General features: G+C 35.2%; 1 protein-coding gene across 1 annotated transcript in view; it reads left to right on the forward strand.

Annotated features, from left to right (window-relative positions):
* Positions 1–15,748, forward strand: part of LOC129242001 (cadherin-86C) — a 73,208-nt gene extending 57,460 nt beyond the window's left edge. Inside the window, exons 12-14 of the mRNA XM_054878568.1 lie at positions 6,301–6,391; positions 11,272–11,471; positions 11,918–15,748. Of these exons, the coding sequence (XP_054734543.1) occupies positions 6,301–6,391; positions 11,272–11,471; positions 11,918–14,585 (2,959 nt within the window). The 3' untranslated portion in view covers positions 14,586–15,748. The remainder of the gene's footprint in view (positions 1–6,300; positions 6,392–11,271; positions 11,472–11,917) is intronic.
* Positions 15,749–16,672: the final 924 nt, after the last annotated feature.

Raw genomic sequence — 16,672 nt, forward strand, 5'->3', positions numbered from 1 at the left:
ACGATTTTTGTGTCGTGACGAAGGCAGCGCTCATAGGAACGTTCCAGGCGCTCATAGAATGAATCTTTGGTCGCATCGTCTTTTTCTTCCGTCGGGGCGTGGCCGCAAATGAGCGAGATATTAAAAATCGCGCTTTAATGCGGATTATTGCGAGACGCTCGTCCACTGGAGTGAACGACAGTACTTGACGACGAAGTCTTTCTCCCACAATAAATCCAACACCTTATTTGCGCTTCTTTACATGGCAGCTGTAGTAGACGTCGCAAGGTCCTATGGTTTTCTTGCCTTGGTTTACTACAGTCTGCATATAAAAAGCCCAGAGAAATGAAACATTCAGAAACATTCATTCATTAATAAAAGTTACAAAGAACAAAGGGACTAAAATACTGCCCTGAGGGGCACCGGAAGAGGCAATGAAAGAATAAGAAGACACGTTATCGACGACGACTACTCATTGACGATTGAAAAGGTATGTCTTCATCCGTCCGGATGGCCTCGTAGTCATCGGCTTACCCGTCATTACTCATTAGCCAATCTATTGTAGGGCATGCGTAGCACGTGATTTTTCCATTCTCATTTTCGTATTCGGCTCGCATAAGATCTCTGCGAGTATGCCCTGTGATTGATCGCATGTTGCCATTTAAAACTTGTGGCAGCATAAGTGAGTACTGGTCGAAAGCATGTTTTATAAATTCGGGCTTTGCCTTATAAGCTTAGAAGCTTACTTCTCCATATTACACCGTGTAAGCATCCAGAGATTCGTGCTGCATTAATCATCCCTTGTTTACTTCAGCTGCTATTTATGCTATCAGCTTGACAAAAATATTTTATAAGGTTTTTCTTAAAGATGTAATTAAATTTTAGAAAACCCCAATACAGTGTACTCTCTCCTAACGAGCACCTCTTTTAAACGGACACCTACCATAAAAGGACAGTTTTTTCAGTACTAAAAAATTCTTAAAGATTTTTGAAAAAGGTATTCCTTTGTCAGGCACACTTATAAGGAGAAAAGCTAAAGAGATTTCAGTGAGAAATGACGAGGATTTTAGTGCATCATCCATCAAGATGATGTTAAAAGTTTTATCGAATGATTTGAAATGCATATGAGACTCGCTTGTTTTTCCGTGCATTACCCGATAAAACATCGGCATTACAAGGTGAAAATGCAACGGTCTTTTTGTTATTCGGAAATCTGCATGACCTCGCGCATTTTGCAGCATAAATTTCAACAACTTATCCGTTATGTAGCGATCAAAGAAAAAGGCTTGGATGGCGATTTGATGACAGATTTTCTCGTACAGTTCGATAAAAAAAAAATGCAACTTCAAGAGCGGAGCGTCGTTCTATTTCTAGATCATGCGTCTTCCCATTTTTGCGATCTAAAATTAATAAATGCTGAAGTTATTTTTCTCCCAGCGGACAAAACAGCATTTTGTCAGCCCCTTGACCAAGGCGTTATAAAAATATTTTAATTCATATATAAATCGTTATTTTTAAACAACCTTTTGTTTCGGATGGAAGAGACAAATTCTGCTATGGAGTTGTCAAAATCAATCTATTAGATGTTGTTTATTTCATACAAAAAGCATAGGAGCAAGTGAATCCACAGACTCATTAAAGCTGGGTTTGGGAAAACAAATAGGCATAATAACGATAGCGGTTAGACCGCAGAAGATGAGTATCCGCTATCAGCACTTGCTCAGTTCTCAACGTTATTAATCAAGTTCAGAGCGAAGTCCAAGATGGCATGGAAAACTACCTTAATTTAAGTAATGAAATATTCATTAATGATGAAAATTTGGAAAATATCAATACTGAAGTGTTAACTGTTTCCTAAGAATCGTTGACCATCTCGTCTGAAGATGAAATAGAAAATGAGATTGACGACAAGTTAACTTCCTATAAAGAGGCTTATTTAGCTAAATATAAGAAAATTAAAAGCTTTTTCTCTAAACCAGAACAACTTTAATGGTGTTGAACTGCTTATTGATCTTCAAATACATCTTCAAGATACTGAAATTAAAGGAAAAACTCGAGACAGCTAAAATTTCTGACTTTTTTAAATCAATTTGAATAGCTTGTATAATAAATTTTGTTTTTTAATTCTTGAAAAAATTTTGATGAAAATCCTTTCTTTGCCTTATATATGTACATATATATGTATTAACCAGCCCGATCATAGAATCCGACGCAGAAAACTTATGAATACGAATGTGTACTCCGAATACGAATGTATACTACGAATACGAAAAAATTATAATCGTGGGTTCCATGTGAACACGAAAAAAGTGCTGCCAAAATCAAATGTCAAATTTTGATATTGCGACAACAGCTCACTTCAATGTAAACAAGATAATTTACCAAATAATCTTTAAGTTTTTTGTCAAGTTAGTTGCATTTTCGAATTAAAATGTAAAGTGAGAGAAGCAAACGGGGTCTCAGAGTTAAGCGAAAAATATTGAGAGATGCAAGCAACCTTCTCGATTTGGACGAACCAATGTAAGTTTACTTAAATACGGTTTAAAACAGGTTTATTATTACCGGTTAAATAAAACTGCATTTACATACGTTTCAAGTTTTATTGAAGACAGCGCGAGCTCAGCAAGGTCGTCGTCCATAACTCCAGTTCTCCCACTATCCTCTGTTTTACGGTTTCTTACGGAGGGAGGCTATCAGCATGGAATTGGCAAAGATTTCGACGTGCCAATGGGGCAGTTAATTTTTAGCTATGTGCTAAAAGACGTATTCTCGTCACTACAAACACGATTGAGTCCTCAGTGGGTAAATGTCGGCATGAGTGCCAATAAAAAACGGCAAAGCAAGATGGAATTCTCTCAAAAATATAGATTTCCTGACATCCTTTTTTATGTGGATGGGACGCACATAAAAATTATTTCCTTTACTACAACCGGAAGGGCTATTACCGTATCAATGTCATGATTGATTTCTCCCTCTTTACGCCTGTGGAAGTCACATAAAAGTACATATACTTAAAAAAAAATTTTTTTATTCATAGTTTAGTTAATATAGAACTTACATTTTACAGATTTTCTAGTTGTTTCCTTTTAAATCTTCTTTTTATTATGTATATATATATATATTAGGCGCGTACACCCTTTTTGGGTGTTTGGCCGAGTTCTTTCTCCTATTTGTGGTGTGCGTCTTGAGGTTGTTCCACAGTTTTAAGCCGACTCCGAACGGCAGATATTTTTATGAGGAGCTTTTTCATGGCAAAAATACACTCGGAAATTTGCCATTGCCTGCCGAGGGGTGACCGCTATTAGAAATATATTGTTCTTAATTTTGGTCTTTCACCGAGATTCGAACCTACGTTCTCTCTGTGAATTCCGAATGGTAGTCAAGCACCAACCCATTCGGCTACGGCGGCCACCACTTCTTTTTATTACTCGTTCTAATTTTTGTCTGTTATTCTAACGGCATCGTAAAAAACTGTACGAAACTCTACGATCTAACAAAAAACAGTCTACAATGAATTGCCTGATAGGGCTGAATATTCTTGTTTTGGAAATAAAACTGTTTAAACATATGTACATCTATTACAAATTTTTATGAACTCGTTTTATATTTTTTTCATAAGTGGACATCTCTCTTAAGCGGACAAATTTGTCAGTCCCTTAGGTGTTCGCTTAGGAGATAGTACACTATATTGACAACAATGTTCTGGTAATAATTAGAAATCTCAACACCGAAAACACCACTTATGTCAAGACTAATACTGAAATACCAACCCCAATACCGGTGGCAATAGGTATAATACAAGGCGACAGCTTAAGTCCTATCCCGTTCAATCTGATTATGGGCGAGATAATATCTGCTGTAACATCTACACGGGCAAGAGAATATTTGCTGGGAAATGAACTCAAGATAATGTGCGACGCCGATGACGCAGACAACCGGACAATGAAGACGACCTTAAGCAGATGTTGCATACCTTCGAGAAAGCTGCTTCTGCATTTACTATTTATATATGTATGTATACAGATATCGGTAGTAGACGCAGAGCATAACAATATGTAAACAGCTGCTCAGGTGTAAGCTCGCAGTACAAGAAAAAGGTATCGAACAGCTTATAGAATTCTGCTATATGGGTACTATAATTACAGAACCGCAGGAACTTGAAGACTAGTATTGAAAGCCGACGTACAAAAATCTGAAAAAAAAAACAGAAAGATTAGTGGCACTTGACCTCCCAGCCGTAAAACCTTGCATTTTGTTTTCATTTCTTCGCATCTCTCTTTGCCAAAAAGGGGATTTGTCAAAGTTAACTTCACAATTTTGCTTCAATAGTCAAACCTATCTATCGGCCTTAACTTTCTATGAAGAAACTAACTTTTTACTGGTATTTAAAAATATTATATTTTACAAAATTCACACATAAATTGGAAAAGAAGCAACATGAGTCTATCTAAGAAAACCGACATGTCAAGAAGTGAGAAAGCTGCTTAGTTATTAAACCTTTAATAACACTGTGTGACAAAAAAAAAAATTAAATATACTTTTATGGAGACCTAGCACAACTTATGGCTATAGAAAAACTAAACAAAATGGTATAGGAGAAATTTCCAATACACCCCCAAAATCTCATTTTATGGCCATAAAACCGTTTTTCAGTATGTTGATGTGAACAATCACTCCTAACTTCGCCAATTTCCATCCGATTTCGAATTTGTTTTTTTAGTTCGAAAGAACAAAAACAAGCCTTTTTGACAGTGTGTTGACAATTTTTCTGAAATGACAACTGACGAGACTGTAGACGGAAGTATTTGGAATTTTTTTATTTTTACGATATTATCCGATATTGAGGATTTTTTTTAGTACACTACTGTTATAGTAAATTTAATTTTGCGTCGAATGAGCTATATTTGACTGTAATTGAATTAAAATTAATAGAGTTGTGTGGGTTTTAAGATTTTTTCTTTTATTTTACTACGAGAAGCATGAAAATGATAACAAGTGTCATTATAAACACATAATATTTATTGCAGTATTGTGCAGTGCAGCACTGCACGGTATGGTACGGTGCGGTACGGTGCGGTACACAACGGAACTGGTTCCAAACTCAAAAATGCATTGGAAACGGCCCTTTAGAGTTTAGTATGGTACGGTACATTTGTCATTCTCTTCATCAGTTTTGAATACTTCTCTGTAAGAAATGCGATCATCATCATTCATCTGAAGTCGTCATCAACTAAATTCCATTGCTTAAATCGAGAAGCGAGCGTTTCAGATTGTCTTCCCGATAGAAGTAAATCACGAGAAAGATCTTGAAAATCTGAATTTGATACAATGTGTCGTTCTGAAGACTTAGAACCAGACGGAAAGTACTCTTCATCATCAGGTTTATTGTTATCACTTTGATCATCATCAGCAATGAGTTGAACTTCCTTCAGTTCATGTCCTGCAGTTGAGTCAATCATATCGTCCAAGACTACGGGGTTCTTAACAGTTGCAACATCAGCATACTTTATGTGCTTTTGAGCTTTATAATGATGACCGTTTACGTCCGTTTTACAAAAATAACAATCATTGGCGAAGTTAGGAGTGATTCTTCACATCAACCTACTGAAAATCGGTTTTATGGCCATAAAATGAGATTTTGGAGGTGTATTGGAAATTTGTCCTATACCATTTTTCTTAGTTTTACTATACCTACAAGTTGTACTATGTCTCCATAAAAGTATAAAATCACTGTCGCACAGTGTAATTCAATCATATGAAAGTGTTAAGTAAGTTTTCTCCTTCTCAAATAAAATATTAGGGGTATTCATCTAAACATTCATTAGATGTATGAAGCGTTGAAATATAAACGTTTACACGCATGTTACATTAACGCAAATCGAAAAGTATTTGTATAATTCTATTGCAAGCCATTTCTCATACAAATTTTGATAGGGGATTTCTTAAAATATTTTATTCAATAATAAATTGAATTAGTAGCTATTTTACGAGCCCAGGGCCTATTGATTTTATTAAAAATATTGCTGCTACATATTTCGAAGATCCTCATCAGATTTCGTTCTCGTAGAAAGTTTCTTCAATTAAACGGTAGTGAAGTTGGAAGTGAAGATTTATCTTGAAATTGAAAATATTTTTAAATAATCCGAAAAATCTTGTTATGAAGATATTAAAGCAAAATTAAAACATATATCCGTTGCGTTTATAATGATTGGGCAAGTATTGGACAAATAACTATGTTCCTCAATTAATATCTTTACCCGTATTTTTGCTCTTATTTAATCGTAAGTTACCTATCTGTAATTCTTTCTTTTTCTATTGTAGCAAGAGAATAGTTAATGTCAGTAGAACTGAAGACGATGTTCACCTAGTGCATAGGGAAATGGCAAATGGAAAACAAGCAAAATCTGTTCAGGTAGATTTTGAATATTGAATTTCGTAAAATTTCTTTTATTTCCTTGCAAGCAGCGCCACATTCTTTTAGCACAAAAAATAACTGTACAAAAGTGCTTCTATTTTTTCATGATGAAGTAAAAAATTTCGATTAGACATTTAATTTGCACAGTTTTAAGTTTTTCATTTTTTATTTCCTTATACAGTGGTAGCTAGTAATTGTACTTATATATGGGCCATTCTTTTTTAACTCGAACGGATTTGGGGGAAAATTAATATAGTAGTTATTTTCAAAATAAGAAAATAAATTGAAAATAAAGGTTCCAGTAATCGCTAGTTAACCAAACGAATTGTAGATAAGATATAACTTTAATAATAATCCTTAAAAGATTTGCTTTGCCTTAAAACATAAAACATATGTATATCTTGTCTACATCTACAACACGTTAGATCTTTGTTGAATGCCATTACGTTAAAATTTGTAGAATCTCATAAAATTGTGGATAAACATCTTAATGCTTGTTATTTAGTCGCCAAATTCTTTATTCCCATCATACATATATATGTATAGCTGCCCCAACTCATTTTAAGTACCTTTCTTCTTGTAAAGGTATTTAAGAAAGTTCACCAATAGCTTTTTTCCTTAATTTTCTGAACTTTGCGATGTCTTCAAAAAGTTCATCGAGCTTATGAAATCATCGCCATTTGATATACTTATGTATATATATACATACATAGCGGAAAACTTTCCTCTTAAAAGGCGTTCAAGTTAAAGAAGAACAACCCACATACGGATGCACATATGTGTATGTACATATGTAAGTACATGTACTTGTATTTGATTTAATGCTATTTATTATGATTTGCTTAAGTTAATTCATTCATTTATGGCACACACTAAAATTCTTTATTTTACATATATGAGTATATACAAGTATGTAGTAAGCTGCACGAGTAAGTACGGGAGCGTCTACAAAGAGACCATAAAATCATAGGTTTCATGCTAAGTACATCATGTTTAAGTATTGCCCCAAATTTGTTGTTAATTGTAAAAAAACAAACTTTCTTTTATTGATTTGTTAAATTTAATTACATAGAAGATTTAGTTCAATAGCAGAATTAGTTCGCAAGCTGCCCGAATGTGACTTCCAGGTATTTTGATCCACTTGCGGTCAATGGCTTTTTTCAGCACCTCGAGACTGGTGAATCTTTTAGTTCCAACATTGCTCTCCAAAATGGCACATAGAGAATAATCCATCGAACTCGCGTCTGGTGAATTTGAGAGCCATTGTGTGTACGTTATGAGCTTTTGTTATCAAGCTTTGTGAGACAGTGCCGAGACCTGTTGAAACGTCCATGGTCTGCCACCGAAATGTTTGTCTGCCCACGGATTCAAGACAACCTCCAGAATACTTTCCCGATAATCTTTCGCATTTACCTTGACGCCAAGCTCGGCCCAAACCATTACCTGTGGCGGGTGCAGCCTCTTGGTAGCCAATCGATGACTCAAATTCTCGTGCGAACGGTCGGTTAAATAAACCCTATCGTTTTGGGAGTTTACGAATTGTTCAATTTGAAAAATTTTCTCGTCAGAAAACACAATGTTCGGAAATTGACCGCTTTCGGCCAAGCGAAGCAACTCTCTCACTCAAGTCTGGCTTGTTGCTGCTTTAGTGTGAGATCATTCGCCTTTTGGATCTTGCAAGGCTTGACTTTAAGATCATTTTTCAGTATGCAGCGAATGCTACGATCAGATTGGCACTTCATCGGGGACATCGCTCAAGTCGCTCCTTCCCTTTTTGAACCATTTCACGTGACGCTGCAGTCTTTTGATGATCACCTCCATGACGTTTCGCTATGCTACCAATGTCATTGTACAATTCAATTCAATTGGTGCAATAAATAAAACCTTTATTTACTTTAAGGTGCTCGAGCTCACGAACAATCACTGGTTGTTATGTCCCAGCCAAATATAATGCAATCACACTTTTACGTTTGAAATCCATTACGGATTTTCTTTTTTCGGGTTCACTCTCTGGACTGTCAACTAACAGACAGCTGATGCCCATGCAGTTGGTTACACTTCGAGTGCCGGACTTTGTATTTTTAACTTATACTGTATTTGTTCTTCAAATAGGTGTCGCATTAACCGTCGTCGTAGCGTCGTTAGAGACGCATCATTAGAGCACAATATTTCATAAGACGCACATTATAAAATGGAGAAGAGAATATTGCTGTTGTAACTAATTATATTTCATTTCATTCTAATTGTAATATTTCTAGCAAAAGCGCTAAATAAATCACTATCTAAACGTTAAAAATCACCAAAAATCACTGCAAACAAGAATACTTGAAAATCTGGCGTTACCAAGCTTTTCTCTTAAATGCAATTGATTCCTGCAGGTTTTATACATTCAGGCATATGTTTGTAGCTACACGTATAGACCTTTACATGCTTAACCCCTTCGGACCTCATGTGCAGAATTATGCACATAATGTTTAAAGCCTTATAATATTTTTATTTTACTTTGTTGACAACACTTGGGACCTAATGAGCATAATTGTGCACATGCCGGAAAATTCGGAAAACTCAACAAATATATAATATATGATTTTCAAACATTTGTTTTTATGATGTCTTTCTTACTAATAATTAGTAAAAAAATAATTTTATTATCCATTAACAATAATTCAGATCTGAAGGGGTTAATAATATTTAATGTAATACATATTTTTCAATTGAGTTTCAGGGAATGTAATGTTTCTAATTCCATTTAAGATTAAAAATAAAAATAAATAATTGGCGCGTACACTTCTGTTAGGTGTTTGGCCGAGCTCCTCCTCCTATTTGTGGTGTGCGTCTTGATGTTGTTCCACAAATGGAGAGACCTACAGTTTCAAGCCGACTCCGAACGGCAGATATTTTTATGAGGAGCTTTTTCATGGCAGGCATTTAAGATTCCTCAAAGTAATTTTAACAGCAATCCAAAAAAATGTATTCACTAATTTGTTGGCTGCTCCGTTACAAATACGAATAGAACTATCGCATTAGCATGGCATGAAATGACAATAAATTTTCTATTAATTGTAAAGTCGGTTAGAAGTACCAAGGGATGCAGAAGGTGGCGCTTTCTGAAAACCATTACTTTATTTTTCGCGATTTTGACACCCGGTTGTCATCATTACTTGGAATAACCAAAATGTCGATGATGCCGTAGCAACAAAGTGTGTGAGTTTCTTGTGGTTGGCAGTTCCTATTGCCTTCGCTTATTCTTCCTCTTCACAAACAAGAAATTTATCTGCCTTTTTTTTGTATATTCGTAGCGTTAACGTCGCAGCGAATACGGAAGGCGCAATATTTTTTCCAACATTCTTGCCCCCAAATGCAGTTTTAATTTGGTTTTTGGCTAATTTGGTAATATTGATATTTATGAGATTTAAACTAATGAAAACGAAATTCCGCGTGTTAAATTGTGAAAGAACAAAGGAATATAAAGATCCCAAATGCAGTTTTATGCGGAAGACGCCGTAGCAAGAAAGTGTGTGTACGTGGTAGTTTCTATTGCTTTCGCCTACTCTTTCTCTTCCCACACAAGTAATTCCACTTCCTTTGTTCGTTTACTCATGGGCTCTGACGACACAGCGATTTCTGAAGGCACAAGCACATATTCTATAATTTTTGGTGTTTGAGAGTCTTCATTGCTTTCGCTTATTCCTTTATTTTTGTCTGTTTATTCCCAGCGGATCGGGAAGACGCAATCTTTTATTCTATCATTCTTGGCTACTAATCGCCGACTTTAATTTATTCTCAGAGCTTCTCCTACCATTGCCTGCTTGTTTTCTCCTCGCATTCATACACATTGCTTTTTCCAAAAAAAAACCATCGTTTTTTTACAACTTCAAATTAGTTACATCACTTTTCCTTTCAGCACATCAAATATTTTTCCATTGTGCTCCTTTTCAGCACTTGTACAAAGATAAGAGATTAATCGTGTGATCATTCTTATACAAATTTTACGACGGACAAAATAACCTTGCCAACCACAACCTTCGATTGCTTTGAAATGTTGACTTCAATGAAAGTCAACGCACATTCCCTCCAACGGCTTAGTGAAAACTTATTTTCCGTTTGTTGCTTATTTTTTGCCCTTAATTTCACAATTAAACGAATATGCTTCTTTCCACCTCTTTCCCTTTTATTAAATTTAACACGATATGTATAAAATGCAATACTTACAAAAAACTTGTAGCGTGTTCTTACATATTTTATTATTTGACCAACAACAAAAATTTCAAATTTCGCATTCATGAATGAAATTTCGCTTTCTCAATTAATTTTAAAATTGCTCTAAGTGCAAACAAAAATACTCTAGCAATAGGTTGATTACATTTTCAATTCCTTTCAAATACTTGGAAAAAAAAAATACATTACCAGCATATATATTATAATTAATTAAAATTACAAAATTCATTCTTTATATTGGCATTAATAAAAGTCACTGAGAAATGCAATTGAATTTACCCAGCTCTGTACATTTGTAGGTGTTTTTTTTTTTCGAAATACTTGTTGTTGCTCCCAATTGCTGACTATTGGCACACATAGGCATGTTTATGTAGGTACACACGAGTACATAGTATAAGTACATTTATACAAATTCTACTTACTCGTGCAGTTCTTTCAGTTATACACGAGAGAGATATGTATGTATGTCTAAGTAAGACCCTAATACCTTTTTAAAATGTGCTTAGAGAATATATATATATATATATATATACATATATATCATATATATACGTATTTTCTATATTTTTGTATATCCTTTAATTATAAGTATATTGCTTTATAGATAACAAACTAAATAAGTTTTGGGAATATAAACATTTGTTATTTTGTAACCACAGGTCGCCGAATGGATGGGACGACGCGAGGCCTGGTCCGCCGAGAAACCAACAGATCCGCGAACGAAGCCAACCCGTTGGGAGTTCCACAATGGACGTGAGCAGTTTAACGAAAACGTAGGAATTCATGAAACTGTAAAAAGCGGCGAAGACAGACACCGCATTCGTTCCGCGGAAGAACAACAAAGGCGTGTAAAAATAAAGTAAGCAAAAGTGCTCAGATTTATCTACTCGTACTATGAAATACATACATACATACATATATAGGAGTAGAGTATAAATCATGATATTCATAAAAAAATGCCACTGAAGTTATGTCGCAAGATTCTTTTCCTTTCCGCTCAAATTTTTGGTGTGCGCCTCAATGCCATCCTAAAAATGGAAAGATAGGGCCTTATAATTTTGCAGCTTATGAAGAGTGTTGTTTTATTAACATATTTTTCTTCATAATAGACAAAAAAATAGTATTTTAGAAGTACCGCCCTATCTTGAATTTTAGATTTTGCATACTCGTATATGTAGTACAAACAAATTCATTATTATTATTAATATATTTTTATTTATTACAATTAAAATTACAATAAATATAATATACATATAAATAAATTCAATGCATTACTATATCTCTCTTACCATTTTTATCTTTCAGAAACAGCAGTACAGCCAAAGACGACACATTTCATAACTCTAGAACTAATTTGATAAATGACCGAGATATATACATCGAGGATATCGCAGATGAGAGAGAACTTTTAGATACAGATACAGAACACTTTCAATCCAACAAAATGAAGCAACAATTGGCTCAACATCAGCAACGCAATGGCATTGAAGCTAAGCATTCTGACCACGATTCCCTGAGTCGTCAAGAGATGGATCGCGGCAGTGATATGAACTATAATACAGCTCGAAGCAGTTTAAAAAATAAACGCGAATTTTTTATCAAAGATGGAAACATTGAAATACTACAACTTATGACTAGGGATAAAACCCGCGATAGCGCTGCAGTGGTGGACGACGATAATAACGTTTATGTCAATTTACCAGTCAAATCAACAAACCTCTCACAACCTCAACTACTAATGGTTGATAATAGTGGGAAAGAAATTCTAATGCGCCGATTCATTGAAGAGCAACCAGATGGGAAACAAATCATACGCGAGCATTATCAAATCGTTCCAGGTGCCACGTATATCCAAGCAATGCCCAATGCAATTCAACCACATTCCACAATGAAGGGGGGATCAATTGCTATCGGTAAATCAGGTGCCAATAGCATAGTTTATTCACAAACAGAGCCTGAAGTAAAAGTGATACATACGCAACCTGTTCATGGAGCAATAACAATACAGCCCGATGATCTCGTAGGTCAAATGCATCTCTCAACATCGAATCAATCGCTAACAAACGAGCTCGAGAACTCACTAAAGCAACAAAATGCATTACTGCGACAAATCTTAATGGAAAAAGAAAAGCTGGAAACTCGGTATACCCAACAAGAGGTAGTATTAGAGACCCAAAGCCTTCCAGGACAGTATGTAGCAATTGCAACACAAACAGAATGTGAAGCTGGGACCCAGACAAACGAAGATGTTGAATTTGCTCAAAAAACGACTGTTAATACGCAGGGAAAATCTATGCGGCGCAAAGCTCGAAGTGAAAATGATGATTCCATGTCGGAGAATGAATACGAATTTGTGCGTTTCAGCCCTCCAAATAGTCCCGATCATGTTTATTGGATAAAACGTAAGAAGCAAAAAAAACGTAGTAAGTATCGGAGCAGCACACATCCCCGGAAGCGAATTATTATGGTAGAAGACGTTAAGAGAAAAATACGTACTCCCATTAAGGAGGAAGACGATGAGATGTTCGAGTACAGAAAACGGACCCCACCCAAAAAGCCACTTCGCAGGCACGCTGAAACTAAAACCAGTGTTCTACGACGAAAAAAAAACGAAGAAATGAAACGAAAAGATATTGCCATGGGACAAAAAGCGACCGAAGTGGGTCGGGAAGTTATAATAGAAGTGTCCGATTCATTAGATGAGAAAACAAGAAGTCCTGGCCGTTATCGAACAAGAATAGTCGATGAAATATCATACTACCCTCAAAACAACGCTTCTACTGGGGATGTTGATGATGATTACGACGATGATAATGAGCTTGAGTATTCGAATGAATCTGATGCTGACGAAATTGTCATAAAAAGTAATGCTTTTACACCTAATCAAAATAAGAATAAAAACTATAGCAGAGCAGAGGTTATTGCTGAGAAATCCAGTAACGGAACATTCTCGAGGTCTTCCTCTGACCAGAGAGAAAGGCTACCAGAAGTAAAATCGCGAAATACACGCAAAACAAACTCACAGCGTCTAAATCGCTGTAAAAGCTCCTCTGAACCTGCACATAGTCGCTATTATACTGAAAAACAAAAATCTTCCTCATTAAATATTATAAATAGTACATACACAGAAACACCGGAAGCAGGTAATGCAGCAAAAGATCGTGTATACCAAAGTGAAACTGATTTAAATTATCAAGATGATCGCTTCAATGACACAGACACTATTGAAAAAGGTGTGCCAAAATACATGGAATGGTATTACGGCAAGCAGAAAACTGCAAATAATAGAGCTCGAACGGATTCTTTGAAGTCTTTGACGGTATCGAAAAAAAAGAATAGTGTATCAGAAAAACGACTTTCAAAGGCACGTTTATACTCGAAACCCGATGCAATTATTTCTGACGAAGCTAAATCCAAGCCGGAACCAGCTCCTAGAAAGTCACCTCCTAAGAACAATAGGCTTCTCAAGGAAGACATTGTTATGAACAAGCAACATAACCCCAAAATTGAGACTGATACTAGCCATCCACTATTACAACATTCAGAGCACAGATTTGAACGGGAAAATGCTCCTGAGGTACCATTACCACCAACTAAACTGCCGCATTACATGTATCCAGAGACTCCACCTTTTGCTGCGTTTAAAGAGACACCAGGCAACAACATAAAAGTGAAACCCAAGCCATCACCCATCAGGGAAAATGAAGTAAAAGTAACTAACTCGAAAATATGCCTAAATGTAGGAAACCAAAATTCTGCAATTGCAACGTCAAGTACTAATACTCAAAAGCAACTGAACGCATCTACATTAGAAGACGACCACGACTCTGGTATAGCCATGAATTCCTTGCTCAATAGCATGGGCCGTCGAAATCCCATTGCTGATAAGAAAAGTGTATTTTCCATTGCATACGACGATGTTAGTCGAGTGAGAAAAATTGCATCGGGAGGCGAATCACCACAATACTCATAGAAACGGAGGTGTCTTATTTGGTCTTAGCATATTTATACCACATATTACAAATATTTGCAAGGTACTATAATATCAATAACATAAATACTATTTGTGATACTCTTTAAGTTTTGTTAAAACTTATAAGCAACAATTTGTTATTGAACTCGTCTTCTATATGTCATCATGTTTACATACATACATACATACAAACAAAACAACTCATGTTTCTGTAATAGTTTTTGCTTCTGGATTAACCTTGCTTTTTAGGTAGGGGCAATAATAGGCATGAAAAATTTATTATTTTGGGCAATTGATTTTCGGCAGTCAATTATTTTATAAAGAAATTCAAAACAACAAATTCTGAATCAAAAAAGAATACATCAAAAACAAATAATTGTAATAGACGATGTACATCATCATATTATTCTTATTTATAGGGGATATATACATACATACATTAAAACCCCTTACTTAATTAGCACATGTTCATCATAACTTTGTACTGATAATCAAAGAATTTATTAGTTTAATAGTGATCTAATGCATAATCGGTAAGTTCTTTTTGGGAATTAATAAAATGGTGCTCTCTAACAGTTTACACTCGAATTTTCAAGGAAACAAGCATAATTTATTGCTTAAAAAACTTGAAGTTTTCGACAAAAATTTGATGTTTCGAATTTCCTTCAAACGCATCGAATTACAGCGGTCACCGACTTCGAAAACATAATTTCAAAAAAAAGTTTAACGTCTTAAAATAGTACTGGCCTGTTTTCCGTATAATTCTGAAGTTGGTAACTCTGGGAACTTTTAATTCAAATGACTCAAAATGTTCAGTGAATATACTGCATTATATCATAAACAAATCGAAGAAATTACAGTTTTTGATATGCTAACAGCCGTAGCCGAATGGGTTGGTGCGTGACTATCATTCGGAATTTACAGAGCGAACGTAGGTTCAAATCTCGGTGAAACACCAAAATTAAGAAAAACATTTTTCTAATAGCGGTCGCCCCACGGCAGGCAATGGCAAACCTCCGCGTCTATTTCTGCCATGAAAAAGCTCCTCATAAAAATGTTTGCCGTTCGGAGTCGGCTTGAAACTGTAGGTCCCTCCATTTGTGGAACAACATCAAGACGCACACCACAAATAGGAGCTCGGCCAAACACCCAAAAAGGGTGTACTCACCAATTATATATATATATATAATATATATATATATATATATATATATATACATATATATATATATATATATATATATATATATATATATATATATGTATATATATTGCATAAATTACTTATATAACTATACCTAAACCCCGAAGATAGATTTTTAAACTACAACAGTTTAAGAGTAATTATTTCAACATTTCATTACACCTCAGCAATTCCGAGTTTGGCAAAATAGTAAGCGTATGTATGTAGGCATAGGGTTTTTTTTTCATTTACATAATAAGTATTCCATATATCATAAATTCATAAAAAATTTATAAAAATGATGATTAAAATACATTTGTATATAGTATGATATATTAATATGTATATAAAGTGAAAGCTGTCATAGAGGGGCACATTCTTGAGAGCAAAGAATTTTTGTATTTTTCCCATAGAAAATAGACCTCATATACGAAGTTCTGATATTGTTTATTACAAAGTTACTGTTATCCATTTTTACTAGTTCTGTTATCTCCCGACAATTCAACGATTTCTTTTTTTTGTATGAATTTACGCATAATCTTTATGCACTACTCACTCGTAGCGACATAGAAAAACAATAAGTTGCAACGTTACAAGTACAATACAGTTTAATGCGCGATGTACAGAATACAGAGGTGTGGCCAACATCAGACCGTTAACCGGCTCGAGATTAGATTAGCCGGCGATTTAGAAGGAATCAACTGATTTGCTTACGTCTGGGGGTTGTGTTTACGAAAAACTGAGATATGTATGTTGGTGATATGTAAAAAAAATCAACACAGCCAGTTCCCATTTTACTTCATTGTCGTCTGAACCATTTTTGGGAAAATGCATTTATTTCGATAACGACTCATCTCTTCAGATTAGCCGGCGATTTAGAAGGAATCAACTGATTTGCTTCTGA

This window comes from Anastrepha obliqua, chromosome 1, assembly GCF_027943255.1.
Source record: "Anastrepha obliqua isolate idAnaObli1 chromosome 1, idAnaObli1_1.0, whole genome shotgun sequence".
In the NCBI taxonomy this organism is placed as follows: Eukaryota; Metazoa; Arthropoda; class Insecta; order Diptera; family Tephritidae; genus Anastrepha; species Anastrepha obliqua.